At 39.2% G+C, this 20511-nt stretch overlaps 1 protein-coding gene across 1 annotated transcript; it reads left to right on the forward strand.

The window, feature by feature from the left end:
- Nucleotides 1-1023: 1023 nt before the first annotated feature.
- PCOAH_00044800 (Uncharacterized protein) lies at nucleotides 1024-19784 on the forward strand (the record flags this gene model as incomplete). The annotated part of the gene is made up of 12 exons (XM_020061264.1): nucleotides 1024-1311; nucleotides 1432-1517; nucleotides 1668-1800; nucleotides 1958-2022; nucleotides 2159-2218; nucleotides 2408-2491; nucleotides 2581-2681; nucleotides 2820-2916; nucleotides 3068-14434; nucleotides 14630-18869; nucleotides 19117-19506; nucleotides 19707-19784. 12 exons carry the CDS (start codon nucleotides 1024-1026, stop codon nucleotides 19782-19784), a joined length of 16989 nt encoding a protein of 5662 aa, XP_019916165.1.
- Between the last annotated feature and the right edge of the window lie 727 nt (nucleotides 19785-20511).

Here is a 20511-nt window from a genome sequence, read left to right on the forward strand (position 1 = left end):
GCAGACCATCGCAAAATAGAACAGCGTAAAAAAAAAAATGTACGACAGAAAAGTGCCACCCGCATCAAATCATGCATAAGCAAAAGGACAAATCGCATAGTTCCATTCTACACACTTTGGAAAGCTTTATGCATGAAACGCTCTTCACAGTGTACAAAAAAAAAAAAAAAAATAGAGGAGGAAAAATCGATTTCCTGAAATGGTGTACATATAAAAGTTGCGTGCACATATATCCCCCAGCAGTCCACTTAGGGCTCCTCACCGTTGCCCCTTTTGAGGAATATATCGCACTTGCATGACTTAAAAAATAAAATGTCCCAAAATAACAATGCCATAGTGCTGAAAAGGTCGTACACAGGCACGAGGTTGTATGCACCCCCGCCTTCCGAATGGGTTAATTGCTTGGCAAATTTTCACTCGCGAATAATTTAAAAAAGGCAAAAAAAAAAAAAAGGAAAGGATTTCATTTTGACCCATTTACCCAAGGTGCATGTACACACATGCGAGCATTCCACAGAAAATAATCACCCTAATGAATTGTCGTAAATTTATGTGCCGTTCGTTTACTTTTTGGCAAGATTTATGCCATGTCGTCATGTGCACATGGGAACATATATATATGTAGCAAGCCTGAAGCATTTTTCCCCTTTGTTCCACAAAGCAGTCACGTGCGAATTTTCTGTCGGTTGTCCGCGCAAGCAATCGCGAGGAAACCCATTTCCCTGCCCCTACATAGGCATGTGTGTGTGCAAGGGTTCAGGGTTTTCCCCTATGTGCCACTGTACGCAGAGGATTATGAAAAAGTAAAGGGAGTTATCCAAAGGGATAAATGAGAACACCGCATGGGTGAAAAATATGTACATGTAAATTGGGCTATAAAAAGGGAAAATAGAATGGCACATGCGCTGATGTTGCGTAAAGGAGAAAGAAGCATACACAGCATGTAGTTGTGCAAAGACGCTTCGATCTATTTAGAGTAGTCGCCCTCCTTAGGGGGAATGATCAACGCTCATCATTTTAACCATGGATAACCTGGTTTGTTTAAAGTTATTAAAATCCAGAAAACGGTGGAACCGAAATGAGATACACAGTATTCTGCCCAACGAATGTAACGACATAGTAGCTCTGCTTTTCTTCAAAGGGAAAAGTAACTCTGAAGATAAAGGCCTTAATTTGTGCTTCAATTTTTTCAACAGTCGTAATAGTGCCCATTATTTCCTAAACAGTGATACGCTAAACTGCTTCTGGATATATTGCGACAAGGACACTTTTACGAAAGGGAAAAGTGTGCAACATCAAATTCCCGTTCTGGTTAAATTGGAAAAAAAATGAAAAAAAAAAAAAAAAAAAAATGAAAAACAAAAAATGATTCATAACAAATTGTGGCCTTTTTTCTATTCACCATTTTCCTTCTGAAATCCCCCTTCTTAGATATCGCAACAATCTGCCGTCTTGAATTTCTACAATTTTGCACATGTCAATAAAATAAATGCTCACCTTGAAAATCGAGAAATAACGTAAAATGAGAGAACCACACGCTTTCCTATTTGCTACTAAAGAAATGTGCATTTATATTTCCAATGGGTGACGAGCGCTCCACTTAGGTGCACCTTCTCTCCGTTCTTACAATGTAGACGCCCATGATTTGTTCACTTCCCTCTTTTCAGAATTCAAGGTAACTCTCTTCAGCTCGATATTTATAAAAAGACACACACGCATGGAAAGACAAGTGAAAGGAATAAGCTGTACAATTTTTATATTTCCTATGATAGGCTCTTTCGCTTTGTCGTTTCTTTGAATGTAAGAATGGAGCACGTGCACCTCAGAATCGATTCCAATGGGATGGGTGCACTCCTTCTGTAATGCATGCAAAGTTCCTTTTTTTAACTCCCACTCGTTGCAGTGTTGCCCCCTTACAATCATATCACATGTGTAATATCGCCTTCCCGCTGCGCAGAAAAAACTCTCCTTTCTGAATTCGTTCAATGAAAAATTTGTGAAAATAATTCCAAAGGGGGAAAGGTAAGGCTTGATGATGACGCGCAGCAAAAATTTTCACACACGTTACCCTGTTACGGTTGAACAAAAAGAATCAGACACATGCATGTATGAAGTTGTAATCTGTGTATACCCCCTTTTTTTATTATTCTTCTTGCAGCTCCTTCTTCATCGTGCTGAACGACATCGTCTGCATTAAGCTGATAGCGAAAGGACTAAGGTGAAATGGCTAAGAGTGTTGTCTACCTAGTGTATATATATGTGGAGATAAATAAATGCTCATAGACATGCGCATGAAAGTGCTCTTCCCGCTGTCATGTGCTCCGTAGGATCATCCGTTTGACTTAATTTTATGGTGTGTATGTATGCCCCTTTCTGCTCGGTTCAATTTCCCCATCCCATTTCGCAGCTTAAAAGTGACAAAAGTATCAAGCTTCCAAAACATTCTGACGAATGTGCGTGATTATATTTACTTCCAGAAGTGTATTTGTAGGTAGGGACAAGGAAAAGTAGCCACACCATTTTGTAGGAAAACATGTTCCATAGTTCCATTTCTTTTTCTTCTTTTTTAACTTTACGTAGAAATGGCCAGCTATTCATTTTAACTCTCACGGCTCAGCAATTTTTGCTCATCTTCAATGGGGGGGAAACGGCCCACTTGGCAATCAATATAAATAAGCACTGTAATGTTTTATCCAGAGGCTCTTTTTTTTTTTAACTCAGCGGAGTTGCTAGAATGTTAATGATCGGATGAGAGAGGTGTACGTACCGCTTGAGTTATATTATAAATTTTATTTTTCCTTTTTTTTTTTTCCGCACAGTGAGAACCTTTTTCACCGATTTTGAAGTTAGCCATGATCTGTCGCACGTGTTGTTGGTTGACTTGCGCAACCAGCTTTGGTCCTTTGATTTAGAAATGTAACTGTGCCCCTTTGGCGAAAAAGAAAATAAAATAAAGGAAAACGTAACAGATCAGTGTAATAAAGGAATGTGCCGTTAATACGTAGCACACATGCTAATGCTTCCGCATCACCTTTGTAGACAATGTCCACCACCCTTCCTCGTGCAGGTACTATCGTCTTAATTTACGGAGTGGAAAAAATGAAAGCATCCTTACGAAGAAGAAAAAAATAAAAAACGTTCAAATTTATTCGTTACACGGAAAGGAGGAGCCATTCAGGTATGTAGAAATTTGCCAAAACGGGGATGACGTGAAGGAGTTCATCCATTTTGAGCGAGGTAAAGCAAAGGTAAAGTTCAACTTTGAATCGTATTTTCCAGACTCCTTCAAATTGAGACAGAAGTGGATTTACGTAAGTGCAACCAGCAGGCGAGAAATAGATAACAATGCTATTAGCATATGGAATTACAAAATTTTGGAGAACTCCAAATATGCGTACATAATTGGCGAAATTAAAAATCGGTTTGGAGAAAAATGGAACTTCTACCAATCTGTCAACCTAGTGGAATCATCTGAGGAGAAGGGGAAGAACAACAATCGGGAAAGTTACACCAGAATGTTATATTTCTACGAATCGGAGAAAAGACCCACCTATAATATGAATTTTTTGAATCATTTTAGTGAATATGATGAATGCTCCCATGAGGACGTAGGGAGCAATGTTGCAAACGTCTGGGGATATGAACGTTTGGAAATTAATAGCGAAGAGTCCATAGGATCTTATGACATAAAAATGGATTACAATCTTGAGAAGAAGTATGGTATTTATCAGGATAGGGAAATGCATCGAAACGTTGCTAGTTGGAACGGTGGGGGTGTCAACAGAGAGGGAGAGATATACGCGGTGAGTGCTAATATGGATATCCTTAAAAATGGGAAACCCACCGATCGCTATACCTACGATGAGGACCCACACAGGTGCGACCAAAAAAGGGGGGACTATTCCGATGGAGAGTTGCACATCCCTAGTAACGCTTCCACTACGCACAAAGCAGGGGGTCCCAATTTAGAACAATCCATAAAAAGACTTAATCAGGTACTCCCAAAATATTTACAACACATCCATGTGTACGATCACTTCACTGATGTAAAAAATTTATTCCTCATTAAGCAGTTTCAAAAGTGCAATAATAAATGTGGAGATAATTTGCAGAAGGGGAAAAGTAAAAATTCCCTGTATGGTAGAAAAGTGAGCAGAGTAAAGTTACACTCATGTAGGAAATACTTCTTTGTTGAATATTTACACAACCCAATGGAGGAAGGGGAAGGTGGAAAAGCTGAGCGATACCTAATTGTTCTTAAACGGGAGGGTAGCAAGATTGAGTTTCTCTCTACACTGAAGAATTACAACTATTTCTACCTGAACAACAAATGGCATGCTCTGATCCACGTTGATGATGTGCTATGCAAAGTGCTATTCAAAAATTACATGCACGCTCTGTTCAGCATTACTGCATACAACCAAAGCGAACAGATAGAAGGAATTCTAAAAATGAATAATATGAAAAGGCATTACCACTACTTTGTCCTGTTATACAACGGGTTCTTAAATAAAGACATGATTTTAATTAGAAAAACGTTGAGAATACTTTCCTTCAAAGAAACGGTACTCCTCTGCAGAATGCTATTTCACTACATTTGGAGTAACTTCAATATGGAAATAATTTATTTTTACTTCTTTGATTATTTTGCCTTCCTAAATCATGTGTGGAAGAAGAAATACAAACGGAAGATGAGCAGTTTTATGAGCATTATAAAGCGAAAGAGGGAGTGCATACAGATATACATGGCAGTGTCTTTGGGAAAAATCTCCGACATAGTGGACGTGATTGGAAAGAAGTACCTCTGCTTTCAGGAGAGCAACGAATTTGAAAAATCGAAGATGCAAAACGGGTTTGGGGAAAACGCTAAGGGAATACAAAATGGGGATATCTGTGCCCTACATAATAATAATAATAAGAAGAAGAAGAAAAAAACTATCAAAATGAATATTACACTTTCGGAAGATAGACAGACGCAAAGGGGCAATTTAAAGGAGTGCTCCGAAATTATAAGCAAGCAAAATGGAGCCTCCCTCATTCCTCGGAGCAGTTCTCCAAAAGGTGGAACCTTCGCAGATGGGCATTCAGCTCACCCCACGTCGAAGAAAGAAACGCAGGGGAAAGCAGAACTGGTAGGAGATCCACCTAAAGACAACCCATGTAATAACTCGACCGAATTGAAGAAGAGTCCCACACAAGAGGGAAAGAAACCATCCAGGTGCACAAACCTCAACTCCGATATACCGCCTTACGGGAAAAGAACCAAACCTATCACAGATGACAACAGCATCGACAACAGGATAAACATCCACAGCAACGACAACAGCAACTATATAAAAATATTTCTCATATACTACTTCGAAAAATTATGCTTTCGCGATAACCACAATTTATTTTTGTATAAAAAGTACAGCATCGAAATGTGCTCCCTGACTTTACACTTTATCATCTCATTTATAGACCACTTTGTAAAGAAAAAACGATTCAGGGGGAACAACTCCAGAAAAAAGAACAATGCAATTTTTCTTGAACTTAATAAATATATATACTTTGTTAAACTTCTGATGAATGTACTTCTAAGAAATTATGAAAGGAGAGTAGAACAGACCAGTAGAATAAATGTGAGCCGGGGAAATGTCTGGGCAGATATGAAATCTTTTCAAATTTCCAATGGCAAATTGCACGAACCCAATTTTTTGACCTCCGCCTACCTTAATGTATACAGTATGTACGATTCGATAGCGCAAATATTGTACGTAAAAAAATCTGCCTCCGATAAGATAGGTAAGCTCCTTCAGGGAGATAGCACTCTGGAGAATGTTAACAGTAGAGGTGAACCAAACGGCCACACGAATGGGACGGCAGAGGGTGAGGCTGCTCCTAAGCTGAATAGTAAAGGTGATCAAAAAAGTAGCAAGTGGAATGGTGGAGAGTTGCTACCCCCTGACGAGTCGTTTCGCACCTCTAATGGGGGAACTTCCCAAATGGTTGCTAAATCAAGCACAATGGATAAAAGCGTAAAAAGGAGTGACCTCCCTAATTATGACGGTTCTAAGCTAATTATAAGGGAAAGCAATGTTGGTGTTCGCGAAACTCCTCAGGGGGAGTACATCGCATCAAATCATAAAATGGACAATTCCAAAAACATTAGGAATCTCGTTTTTTACCTGTGCTACTGCTTTATCGTCACTACGAAGAGGAAAAAGAAGGCGCTTCCATACTTTTATATGAAAGACGTCCTATACAGAGAGGTCACTAGGTCGAATAAATTACTTTGTTCAGAGCGCCCCTTCGATAGCGTCATTTACGACATACTCAATAGCAACGATTTGAGTACAGTTATTTATTACATTTACATGAAGAAGTATGAATTCTTCTTAAATTTCTTGCTCCTATATTTTAACTACAACTTGCTGCAGAATTTTTTGCAAGGCAGTCGAGACGACTTCGTGAGGAACTTCGCCTATGGTATTGCTCTGGGGGGTGCGAACAGGGGGGAGAAGAAGCCTACCAGGGATATGGCGACTAAGCAGACAACTAAGCAGACAACGAAGCAGACAACGAAGGTGAAGGTAAAGATAAGGGTAAAGACAAACGAACAGACTAAGGAGCGAAAGGGAGGATATAACCCACTTTTCAATAGATTGCTAAGCGCTATTATAAACGACTCTGGAATTACAATTAACAGGGGAGAGACGCACAACTGTAGCACCGTTATTGATTATTTGTGCAAATACCAGGGGGGTAACACTTCACTAACTGGCAAGGAAAATGAAAGACTGATTATTCACAAAAGTGGGGTTGCTTCGGGGGAAACTGCTACCTTGCGGAACTCCACCAATGGGATAGCGAACGGGGGGTGCAATCCGAATGGACAAATTGGCAGCACAGATAAATGTTCAGGTAAGGAAAACGATAAAAAAGATCTTGTGCAAAGGGGTAAAATGACCTCCACCTGCAACCGCATCATTGAAGAATTTCCGATGCGCTCCCCTCATAAAATGCAATTCGAACAAAGGAAGCACACATTGAAGAACAACATATTGAAGATATACCAAATGTACGACACTCTAAATGATAGCTTCAGAAAATTGGAAAACGAAATTCAAGTGAAAAATATAAACACATTTTTGCATTTCCACAATGATATAAAAAGAATTTTAAAGAAGAATCTAGTAAGTGTAATTATGGAGGTATACAAATTAGTGATGGAAGATAAAGTGGAATGTAATTCACATTTTAAGGGGAATGTAATGAACCACTTGGTGAGTAATGTGAAAATCCCATTCTGCTTTATCCATTTGGATCCCCACAAAATGGTGATAAATTACTATGGAACTATTATATATAGACTGCTGTGCAACAATATAGACACCTACCTGAACGTGTGTGTACGCATATTAAAAGTACTATGTGTAGATGTGTTGAAATTTTTAAAAAATATTGCCTTAAATACTTTGAAGAAATATATAAGAAATAAATTGCTGCTATTTTTGCGTAAGAATGGCTGCACATTTACTGTAGCGGATAAAAGGGCCATCAAATTTGTAGCTATTCTGGAACTCTTTTATAGAAATAGTTCATACGTAGCTGAGCATAACCATGCATACACAGATTATATGTTGAACAGAAATGTTTTTAATCTTTATCACAGTGCAGCCTTTTTAGATGCACTGAAGGAGAAGCTGCAGCATAGTGGCCACAACTACGTTCATGACAGAATATACAAAGAGAAAAACCCCTTGAGGGTTCTTGCCCTCCTTAACATGTTCGATGCGTCTAACATGGGAAAGACTCAGTTTGTCAACCATTTTAACCACGCCACACAGCTTTATGTACCGTTCGTTATTCAGAATTTTTTCAACACGTACTACGTGCAGAGTGGGAGGAAAAAAAGGGAAAAAATAAAGGACAAAAAAAGATGCAACAAAAGAGACAACAAAAGGGAAAGAAACAAGACGCACTCGCAACGTGCAAAAATCATAATAAGCCATTTTTCATTAAACTGGATAAATACCAAACGGAGGGACACGAGGAAATGTCACCTAGTGCGGATGAAAAGGGGTTACTTGATCAAAATCGGGCACAATGCGAGAATGAACAACAAATTGCGTCACACACGAAGGGAGGAAGTGTCTATACTTCGGAATAGTAAAAGGGGACCACCCATTTGGGGAAGAAAAAAAAAATTAAATATGCACACAAGTGAGTATATCAAAATATGTGAACCGCGTCATGCAACAGATTTGTTCTTCGAAAATTTGGAAAGAGTACCCCTCGGAAGGAGCAAACAGATGATTGATATTATGTCCCATTTGGGAGGAACAAATAGGAATTATATCACCCCAGGGTGGGGGTTTCCCTCTAGTTGGCAGAATGAGAAAGGCACAAAAATTGTAGCAAATGAAGAAGTACCATTTAACTCTACAATGGTGAATGTTGCCAAAAGTCAACCCGAGAAGGACCCCAATTGGGAAAAGAAAAACTCTAGCAAAATTTCCAGTTGCTATTACACAAGCAGAAAAGGGAATAACAACATTGTGACTTTCAACATGGCAAAAAATTGGATGAAATTGAAAGGGGCGGAAGTAGACGACTTAACAATTATCAGTTACAGAAACTTTAGCAGCAATATAATTAGCGAAAGGAGTAATATGCTCGTGAAGGGAAAAGACTCGTTAAGGAGTTGTCAAAAAAAAGAAAAAGGATACTACTTCAATTTTGACAACTACGACAACGAATGTTACTGCTTCTGTTGTGTTAGTACACACGTAAAAAGAGGAGAAGATAAATGTAAAAAAGAAGATAAGCAAATCATTCAGGCTGATTATAACTATAGCAATGTCGACTCGATTGATGATTTTGTAGTGCACAATAATCAGACCATCGAGACCATCTCAGAAATTGCCCACAAAGATAGAATTGCTACTAATGAGAGATATATGAAGAGCGCTTACGTAAATGATACTTTTGTAATTGAGCAGAGGGGGAAGGTAACCCCCGAGGACATGTTCATGCGAAGAAACAAATCGGGGGAGAAACTCCCTCACGCACGTGTGGAACGCGAAAAGGAGGGTAAAAAATCACCCTGTATATTAGCACAATTTGAAAAAAGTGACAAAGGGAAACACCCCACTGGAAAACGTTATTACCAACTAACCCCATGTCATTTCCGTAGCAGTGGTTCCTACCTGTGCTGCTCCATAGACATGTTAAAAACTGTAAACAAAAACATCATGATTAGGATTATTCTACAAAATAGGGGCATGAACTTTCTATACTTCCTTATGAAATATTTTGCCAAGAAGAGGATCCAAAAATGGTTTCGACAACGTGGGACTTACCCTCCCCAGGGGGATCTTCCCAGTGTAAGAGGCGAAACAGGGGGAAACATCCACCATGTGAAGCGCTCCAAAAGGGGAAGAACTTTGTTATCGTTTTTATCTCTACAGAGGGAAACATTCACCGATAATCGGGTTGTCCTTAAAAATGAAAATGTCAAACTGGAAACGGATAAGGAAGGGCACGTCCTAGGCGAGAAGCACCTTCTGGAAGACAACCCCATTTACAAACGCGTACTTTTAAAAAACAAACGTGGGGAAAAAAACAAAATACATGCAAAAAATTTATTCTATGAATTAATCAAACTTATCAACATAAAGTCGTACAATTCTTGTTTTTTCTTGCACATCTTGGAGCACTACGCAGATAACAGCGACTTGTCTGGGCTGTTCACCCTTCTGCAAACGTTAAAACATTTTAGCGATAATTTTTTCCAAACGGTTCACAAGTCGGCTGAGTTTAACTTTTACGAAAGGCTTAAAATTGGGAAGAAAATTCATCGGGTGGGAAGCAAACGGGGTGAAGGGCGAACACATCACTTGGGGGTACAGTCCAAATTTCTGGAAGGGCACCAAAGGAGGAATGGTAACCACCTGGATGAATATGAAAAAAGTTTTTTAAAAATAATAAGTTACATTCAAAATGAGTTCCGGAATGAGTGCACACCTTACATTTACAATTTTGTCGAGTCAGTGCTGGAGGCACATGGGATTTTCCTCTTAAATTTTGACGCACTGTATAACGTAAAAATTTTGCACCATTCTCCTGGTAGTGAAAGCATCCCCGGTGTGGCACCAAATGGGGAACGCGCAAAAAGGAACGTCTTAAATGATTATCCAAATGTGCAGAAAGGCGTAAAATGCTACCTTTTCCGTGCTAGTCGCTCCCAAAGGTGCACTAACAACGCTCAAATCTGCTACTCCATGATGGTGAAACTGAGCAGGAATTTTCTATGTTTGAATAATCAACCATACGAAAATACTAGAAGCAAACTTAACATAGATATGCCCGTCGGAAAGGACAGCAGCCTCATGCAGTACAGGGAAAAGTACCTAACTTGCAACCGGGTGAACAAACTCCACAAGTACATTTTAACCTACCTGCTGGGAAATCAAAGCTACACAGGAATATACTTCTTCATATTGATAAACAGCAAGCTATTTCGATCTGCAAAGAATTGCAACTATTTAGTAAAGGAGCTTTACAAAGGAAAACACAGTTTTTGCTTCTTTAGCAGATCCCCCGAGTCATACCTGCGTTATTTACCCTGCTACATATATTCCCAGTTGCGCAACAATTTGTTAGCCCTGTCTTTGTACAATTTGGCGGATATATTTTTGCGCGACTGGGGGGAGTTTGCCGAAAAGTGTGAACCTGTCAACGTGGAAAATGTACAAAAAAACAGTGAAAAAAAAGTTCAGTGCATCCCATTTGGGGTCGCTAATGAAGGGTCTATCCCAGGAAAGGTGCCCATCGATCATGTTCACCGCGATGAGGCACTATTCCATGATGAAGAGGGGAAAGACAGCTCAATCTGCCCTAGCAGAGATGCCCCTTACAACGTGAACAAAGTAGCGAATGAGCACATGTCAGGGGAAGGACGCAGGCAATCACACCAAGCCCATGCGGAAGGAACGAACTCCATGGCGAACTCCATTCTGAGAAGAGACAAAGATGGCATTCCCTTCATATCCCTTCACGTGCTGTGTTTTCTAAATTTTAAATTATTCCTTTGCATCTTCATGTTTAGCAATGTGGACATCTTTGACATGAAGAGAAATAAAGAAAATAGTCCCACTTATGTAAACATATATTTTTTTAAAAAATTAACGAAGAAATTTATGCCCTCTGTGTATGAAGCTTACTTTGGAAGCAAAACTCTTTTGAATACCAAATTTAAAATCAAGTTGGAAGAGGAAAAGGGCTCAAACAAGGACTTGTTCAAGTTGGCCATTCGAAATTTGGCAAAATATGCGGAGAACTACCTCAAAGTGGGGAAGCAGGGAAATGCACTTAACAAGGGGGGGCCACACAACAAAATAGGGAACGGCTCCCACAGCCTATGCTTCGAAAACATCCCAATAGTCAACAAACTGTGCACTTCTCCCTGGAACAGCACTGATAAGAAGTCCAATTTGGTAGAGGCCATCTCAAAGATGAAAAAACGCACATATTCTAAGAAAAAAATCCACCATTCTGTGATGCAGTTCGAACACTGTTATGATTCTTTCACCTATAACAAAGACCTGTCCTTAAAGCAATTGCTACAACAGACGGTGGACCAAACGTTCTTTAAAACTCACTTTTTCCCCTTTTCCATTTTTAAAAATATTTTTAAAAGGGAAGAAGATGACCCGCCATTGGAGCGTATCGATGAGGATGCTACCAACGGAGGGGAGATAAAAGAGAACCTTGACGGAAAAGCACTTTCAAAGAAGCAGCGCCTCGAGGCGTATCGCCTATTTTGTAGTGACTCCCTCACTGAAAATAAAACCTTGAGGCGAATGTACAACTATAGGACATTCTTTTCGGACGTGAGGAGGGGCCAAAAGACAGATCATTACGAGAGTTATGTGGCAAAAATTAGGGGTGATCCGTTAAACAGGGGAAAATTAAACAGCGCAATGAGGAAATCTACCTTATGTTATGGACAGGGCAAATGTTACTATGATGGTACGCATGAGGATACCCCGAAACGCGGTCACAATAACTGCATCCCCATCAGCAAGAACCGCTTCTATTTTTTAAAACATTTCGATGTGAAGCATTTTCTAATTTCGTGCCAGCCATTGGTAGCATACCACATACTGATCATTAACCACGTCCACTACAAACATACAAGGGTAGAAGACCTATCAAAATATCTCTATATAAATAACTTCCCCACGAAAATATGCAACGATTATCTTCTAAGTAGTAAGGTTCACTTACCCCTAAATTTAGCAGAAGGTCTAAAGAAGCTTATTAGCGACTTATGTTTGCAACTGAGTATATTCTACTTTAACAACAATGATGTTCTGTGTTCCGTGTTATGCTTCCTACATTTGTGCAATGTAAATATTGAAAAAGTGAAAATGTACATCCTTTCCATGAAGAGTATATATTATTACTTTAAAAAGAATTATAAAAGGAGGATCTTCTTCGACAAGTGGGTAAAGAACTGTGTGGACTTGCTCAAAATGGATAAATACACCCTTGATGATTTTTCCAAACAGAGGAAGAATATATTTTACGAAAGTTTTAACCTCACAGGTATCAATTTTTATGACTTGTTTGAGAAAAGCTTTATCGAATTGATTGTCATTAAACTGTTTTTAGATCTCTCCAAAGAGGGGGCACAAACGGACGTAGACGCCGCTCCTTCGAAAAGGGCAAACAAATGGGTCACGCAAAATAGCGTCAGTACCAGTGAGACGTTGATTCTTCCACGTAAGGAAGGCGAAAAGGGGGGAACAACTGTGGAAGTGCCCATTGGGGATAAGTACACATATATAGAAACGCCTACGAACATGTGCGATGGAAGGGGTAAGTGGGACTTGTCCGTTTTGCATAGAACGGACACAGATAAGTTACTATCCCATGAAAGGAATCAACCTAGTGGGAGAAGTATCACCAGAACGAATGAGAGAATAGCCATTCCCGATGAAGATGAGATGGCCCTAAGAGGAAACATGAATGAGTACCATTTGGAGGAGACCCAACCGGGGAAGCAACGCAACAGTGCAGGGGTAGGGACAGATTACTACACAACCAAACCGGAGTCGAAAAAGATGTTCATCCTGATTCTGCTAGAAAAATCCATACAGTATAGAATCAAAGACAAAAAGAGGAAAAAAAGAAAGAAAAAATACTTTAACGATTTTTTAAACATCATTTCGCTCTACTGCAAAGTGAACAATGTGCACCAGCCCCTAACGTTGCTTCACATTTTGAGCAAAAAAAATGACATTTTTATATTCTTCTACGAATGTATTGATAAAAATATAGACATTAAGACGTGCCAAGATATTGTGAATTTATACACAAAGAATAAGCACACAAAAAGACACATACTCACCTTCCTAAATCATGTCCAAAAAAATATGAACACAATAATGAGGTATCAAGCGAGGGACAAGGCGAACAATTTGGAACCCCAAACTGGAAATGCGGGAAGCGGCTCATGTAGGGATAACTGCAAGGATGAAATCCTTAATAATGGCAGTGCATACAAATCTACCAACGCACTGCTGCAAAAGATACAAAGCGTCTTCACCGGGAATACCCATTTTTACAACCGCGAAAGTGGCACAATCCATGCGGCAAAAACAGTTCTTGAATTACTCTACCATTTGATTTACAACAATTATGACTACAAGCGTGTGCAGAATGCTGTAGAAATTGTTATCAGGAATAATACGTTTTACACGAAATTTTATATATACCTCACGACCTACGTGCAGTTCATTTTTAGAAGAAAATTTCCCTACCTATTTGTGGACAGGTGCAAAAGGGCAGTAGCAGATATGTCCACCCAGAAGCATCTTAACTTTACCCATCTAAAAACGCACGAAAAAACTTTTGGAAGGAAATTTTACTCATATGATGATCTTCACAATTTCATAATTTTTTTTAAAAAAAAGAAAGCAGAATATAGCAACTTAAAGGTCATGTTAAAGAACGTGTGGTTTTACTTACAAATTAGTGGATACCTATTATATCTCAAAAATATGCAACTTTTAAACCTGGAAAAGTTGAAATTTTACCACTGTGTGCATAATTTAGGGGAGTACCAAGTGAAGAGGATGGATGTCTTTTTCGATATGATGAAAAAAAAAGAAACGACATATGTACTGATTTTTTTTCTCCTTACCAATGGTATATATAATTTACTGGACAGATTTCTCTACATCTTTCATTTTGACAAACCCATTGTTTGTTTCTGTAATTTTGTTCGATGTGGTCTGGAGTGTCACTTTGATCGGGCATTGCATTATCTGAATAAGCATTACAACAAGTACGTTAGGAGGAGGTGCACAAATGGAAACAATTTATACTACTTTTTTTTTAAGCACCTGGTAAATTATCTCTTGATGGAGCGACCCAGTATGAGGTATACCACTCGAGTGAGCAGGGGGTGACCACTTCCCCAGAGTGTTCGCCATTTTTTTTTGAGTGTAATTTGGTATAATCTTCACTGTTTTTATCCCCCCCTATGTGGTACGCATTTCGTTACGTGATAAAAGGAGTTATTCTCACGCATGTTACTTCATTACCATACTTCGTTCAATTCCTTCCCTCCGTGCAGACATATCATTCTGGAGATGCTCGTACGAACAAGGCAAGACTGCAAATACGATTTTGCCTTTTATGCACATAACGCTCTGGTGAACGTGGACCTGAGGAAGGATATCCACTTCATCATTTTCGATGCATGCGAAGAATTAGCAGATAGAAACAAATTTGAAAGGGCCCAAAAAATGCTTACTGATATTCATGCGTCTATGGAAAGGACCTCCTCGAAATATGCCTTCCCGTACAACAAGGAGCACATCACATTCAGCAGATTTGTTCTAACCCATTACATATGTTTTAAAAACTTTTTATTTATCATAAAGGAGAAACATTACGTGGACGACTACCTAATTGCGCTGTATAATGTGTCCCTCTCGTGGGGATACTCGAAGGTAATTTTCCTCACCTTTCTTTTGAACTACTCATACACATTTCAATACAAGTTAAGTGTCTACGATCAGACGACCATTTTGCTGCTCTGTATATTGCTCACAAATAGGGTGAGAAAAGAATCCAATCAGGTGTGCGAAAAGGTTAACAGGAAAAAAAAAAACATCTTCCGGTACGTGGAGGAAAAAATACTATCAACTAGAAAGCTGCTTAATAGGAACTCTAAAGGGAGGAGGAGGAAGACGAAGAAGAAATGCCCCGGGCTCTCCATACTGAACTTCCTCCCCCTTAACAATGAAGAGTGCGAAAATTTCTTTTTATTTAAAGAATACAATGAGAATAGAAAAAAATATATAAAATGTCATGAGGACACCTTTCCCAACTTTGAAGCAGACAGTGAGCAGCTACACTTCCGCGATCAGCTTTACGAATACGAGGGGAAGTTCTTTCGCAATTTTGAAAGAAACGTACAAATTGTTAAGCATCTGTGTGTGAATAAAAAGACAACAAACGACCTGAAGTTGAAAGTACTCTATCTGCTGAGCCTTTCAACAAGGGATAAAATTTCTATACAGTTTAAGGAACTCAGTATACCTCGGATAAAACACATTTTAAAAAAAATCAGCACGCACAGAAATAAAAATACTGTGGTGCATGTGCACAGCGTCACTAAAATGGGAATTCCCCCATATGGAGTTACAACAGAACGGCAGTTAAAACGGATAAGTCAATTTTGCAGAAAGGGGGAAGTACCAAGTGGTAAAAATATGACAAATGTGAATTACGTGGGGGGTACACAAAAAGGCCTTCTACCACAGTCAACCCAGGGAAGAAGCTCATATGGGACCAGCACCATGCTGGCGAGGAAGCCTTCTGGGGAGTTCGCTAACCGTCATGACCCTTCCACGTATGGCAAAAAGAAGGTAACCGTATACTCAGAAAGTGGTGATAGAATCCGTAATCAAGCAAAGGACATCGGAAAGGAGAAACAAAAGCAAAATGGCTTACATGGTGAAAATTTCATTTTCAGGGAAAAGAGTCATAAAAGATTCGCAAACAATGAAGGCAACATAACAAATTTGGTGAGCATTTTTATATGTATAAATAATTTAATTAATAATTTTGACGTGATCACGGCGCAGCGGGTAGTAGACAAGTTTTCCATTCTGAGCATATACAAGGAAATAAAGAAGGGTGAAAGGATGATGCTAAAAGAGGGCGCACCCTGGAAAGAGTCATTTCGACACAACGCAAAAAAGGGCACCAACACACGTAGAAATGACCTAAATTGCGATGCCAAACGAGAGAAGGGAAGCACAAATATACACAGGGGAGATGTAACAACGTGGATGGAACCGCCATCCATTTTTGACGTATGTCTAAGTGATCGAAAGGATGAGAAATGGCCTTCCCCTTATGACCCGTTTAGAAAAATAAGAAATTATTCCCTCTTTAATAAAAACGATATTGATGTGAAAAAAAATCTGGAAACAAAATTAAACATGAAAAATGGCAAGTCCCATCTGCACATTGATGATATATATAAATACATTTACTACAATTCGGTTTATGCCCTCGTTATATATTACTGTTTGTATAATGGCCCCCAATATGGGGGAGATCTAGCGAAATTATTATCCCCCAAGAGGGGAAAAAGAACTTCCAGCCGGTTGGAAGACCTGCTAGAAAGAGCCAAGAAAAAATGCAGTTGTGATATCTATGCATTCATTCTAAGGGCGGAATTATTACTTACAGTTAGAAGGAGAATATGTGGAATGAATTGGCTTATAGCAAAACCGCTGTTGCATCAATCGAATGGGGACCCCCCCCTGTTAACACTATTCTTTTACCTTCTAAAGAATTCAGTTAGCCTAAATGGAATGAAGGCGTTCGATGCGTCCGTCGTATTGAAATTCACGTACTTGTTTAAAAGCAAAATGAATACCCTTGCTACGAATTTAATAATTTATCATAACTTTATTTTACTCCTTTTAAGTCGCTTCCAAAAGTACAGTTTGAACAAATGTCTAGATGAAAGCCGCATCAATGGCAGTGGTAATATGGCTATCTCTCTGCAGAGGTGCACCCAGGGGAGGAAAAAAGAAAATAGGGGGCACTCACATTCGCACAATGGCGTTGGCAAGAATGACCTTGCCAAAAATGACACCGCGAAGAGACAATGCGCGGATAGAATTTTCCTTTACCACGAATGCTCCCACGAGTTCTTCAGTGAGTACACAAATTTGATATTGACCAATTCGTGCAACTGGCTATATGGGAGGTGCTACTTTAGGAGCCTGCTGGATGTCTACTTCTACGTGTTGCGCGTGATGATAAGGAATAGGCGCAAAGGGGAAGGGCCACGGAGAAGGAGGAATGGAAGGTTCTACTACCGCCAGGGGGATATTCGCAAACTCATGGGGGGCATCAAAAAAGGAGAGCCCAATTTTGCCAACATGTTATGTTCCAACCTGATTAGCTTCTACCGAAAGCATTGCATAGTCTTACCCGCAGAAGTAGAAGTAGAGGTGCTTATCTTCTTATACAAACTAGCGTGCAAATTCACGTCCCAGCGGCACATTACTTACATTATAAATTTGATAAAAATGAGAAGGCACTCTTATGTAAGAAGAAAAAAATGGCATCTCATTTTTCGACTTTTGGTAAACATAAACGAGTATGACAAATTAGACTTCCTTTTTAAACTACTCTTTGAACATATGTCTATTTTTGATTTTTTAAAATATAACAGAAACATGTTTTTGTCGTTGAATGTGTACAATTTCAATTGCGACCTTAGCGTTTCGCTTAATAGTAGCTGTCTATTGTACAACCAAACATTGTGCAAATTAGGTCCCCTGAGTGGCGGGGTAAACGAGTATTGCGTTGCAGAGCGGCAGTCTGGGGGAACTGCACCAGGTAGTGCCGCCCAAAGGGTAGATAACAACTCTGGTGATGATGCGGCTCCAAATAGAAGCATCATTCAGAGAAGCAAAAATACTCAGGATAACGTGAGCAGGGCCAGTAATCACGCTCCGCAACGCAGTGGGAAAATTAAAAATGAAAAAGTTCTGCACCTCCTGAATGCCGTGCGCGATTTGTACAGAAAAGAAAAACGGGAAAAAAAAAAGGCAGAGCAAAACCAAGTAAACATTTCGTACAATTTTAAAGGATTAAAATTTTCAGATTTGATCAACTTTTACGAAGATAATTACGTCAAAACATTTGAAAAGAGAAAAATGATCCCCTCCGCTTCGCCCTATATTTTTTATGACGACCATTTGTTTGTCTACATATTGTCGTTCTACGTGGTGCAGTACTGCAAGGAGTTTTCTAAATGCGACATGGAAATGTTAGCACGGGTTTATAAACAAGTGGGACTGAAGCATGAGTTGTACGAACTGCTAAGTCGGGAGGCGAACAGATGTGTGCAAAGTTTAAAGGGAGATAAAGACGTGTTTAACCTATTGCACGTTCGTACAATAATCGTTTGCATAAACCTGCTACACCATTGCGCTCTCATATTACTAGAAATGGACAATTTATATGAGTACCACACGAACTTGAACGATATTTACCTCCTAATTTTGCAACTCAAATATGTATATTTACACAATAAGCTACATTTACAGCAAAGGAAAAGTAGCAATTTTTTAGCTTATTTAGATAAATGCATTGTTTTCAACAATTTGGGGCGTAAAAAGTTGTACGAACGGAACTTTGAAAAGATGTTTGACCACGTCGTGCAGGAGAACATTCCGATTGGCAACTACAAAATAAACTTCCTCAATTTAGGTCTTGAAGATTTTATTTCGTTGGTGGAACAACACCCCGTGTTTTACGAGACGCTCATTTTGTTGAAGGTACGAATGTTCACAAATAATGGAAAAACGACATGACCGCGCAGAGAAAGGGTGGCTTTTCCGATGGGGGGAAATCACGAGCTCTAAATAAGTGCATTCAATTCATATGGGAAATTCCCCCCTCTGTGTACATGCAGCTACGCATCACGAGTGTAGCAAAGGGCCACAGTTTTGCAAAAATAATTACATTCTTCCCCACGCACGCGTGCTCATATGCACACCGGAACTTTCCCCTTCCCCTTCTCAGGCGTACGAAAAAAATTACGACGATCTGGTCTACGCCTTTATCCCCAAAATTTTATACATTCAGGTTATCCTTCACGGCAATAAAAAATATTTAAGGGACTACTGCTCCTACAGTTGCGTCGACAACAACACCATAAAATATGTGGCTAAGTTGTTTCAAATAAACAGCATTCACTTAAAATTTCATAAAAATTTTCCCACCGAAAAGTATAAGTATTTGAGCACCAAGAATGACGTGCTGACCTTTGATTTTTCTCGATACATTTTATCCGCCATAAATTTACAACCCACTCGAGCTGGGGAAAAAGGAACAGTATGGGATTATGCCCACCACGTGCATTCGCTGAAACACGTGCTGGGACACACAACCAATATCGATTTGAAGATGAAGGTGAGACAGGAGTTGCCCACACGCTCATGCAAACGTGTATCTGTTAAAATACACACGCACGGAAATGCATACACGCGAAATGCGCACAATTTAAATGTACGCATGTTTAAACATTGTAAAAATCTCAACCACGCGCACACACGCGGTGACATGCATTCGCACATTCACGTGCCAACACGATTGAACTCTTTTCCATTCAGGTTTGCAAAAGGCTCGGACCCGACTTTGATGATTTGTTTTGTGAATGCAGGAACATTTTGAACTTAACGATGAACTAGCAGGGGAAAATGGGCAAAAAGAAATGTGACAAATGAGGGGCAGAAAAATGCGACAAATAAAGGCAATAAAATAAGGGCAAAAAAGGGTCTCAAAAATGAACACTACTTTTTGTGCTACCGCCCGAGAACAGAAAAAAGAGGATGAACTTTTTTTTTCTCGCGTGAATATTGTTCACATGGAAATACAACACGTTGTAAAGCATCCATAAACAAGTAATTTTAAAAGATTAATACAAGCATGCTTCCGTTCCCTAAGCCCAGTCGCATTCTCTGACATTGCGCAAATAATAATTATGTACCAAAATCAAATGCGCGTTTCATTTGTTCCTTAAAATTGTATAAATAGGCGAAAAAACAGGCATGTATAATTAGTACGCAAATTTATGATTTTTCTTTTCACAATTTTTGTGAATTTTGTGAATTTGCGTGCTTATTTTTTACAAAAAAGGGGTTTTTCTTTTGCCCTACTGCGGTTTGTAAAGTATGTAAAAGTATATATAAGGAACAGCATTATACCCAGTGTATTGTACTGCATATACATAATATATATGTAATTATGCATATAATTATGTATGCTTATTGCTTAAAGTACGCCCTGCAAATTTGTATAATGTCATATTTGGAAAAAATATTTCGTCCTCAATTTATGTCTTGTTTGTTTCCTTCGAAAAAGCCGTTGTTTCGTTCGTTTTGGAAAGCATCCATATACCTTGTACCGCCCATCGGC

Source organism: Plasmodium coatneyi, chromosome 12 (genome assembly GCF_001680005.1).
Source record: "Plasmodium coatneyi strain Hackeri chromosome 12, complete sequence".
Lineage (NCBI taxonomy): Eukaryota > Apicomplexa > Aconoidasida > Haemosporida > Plasmodiidae > Plasmodium > Plasmodium coatneyi.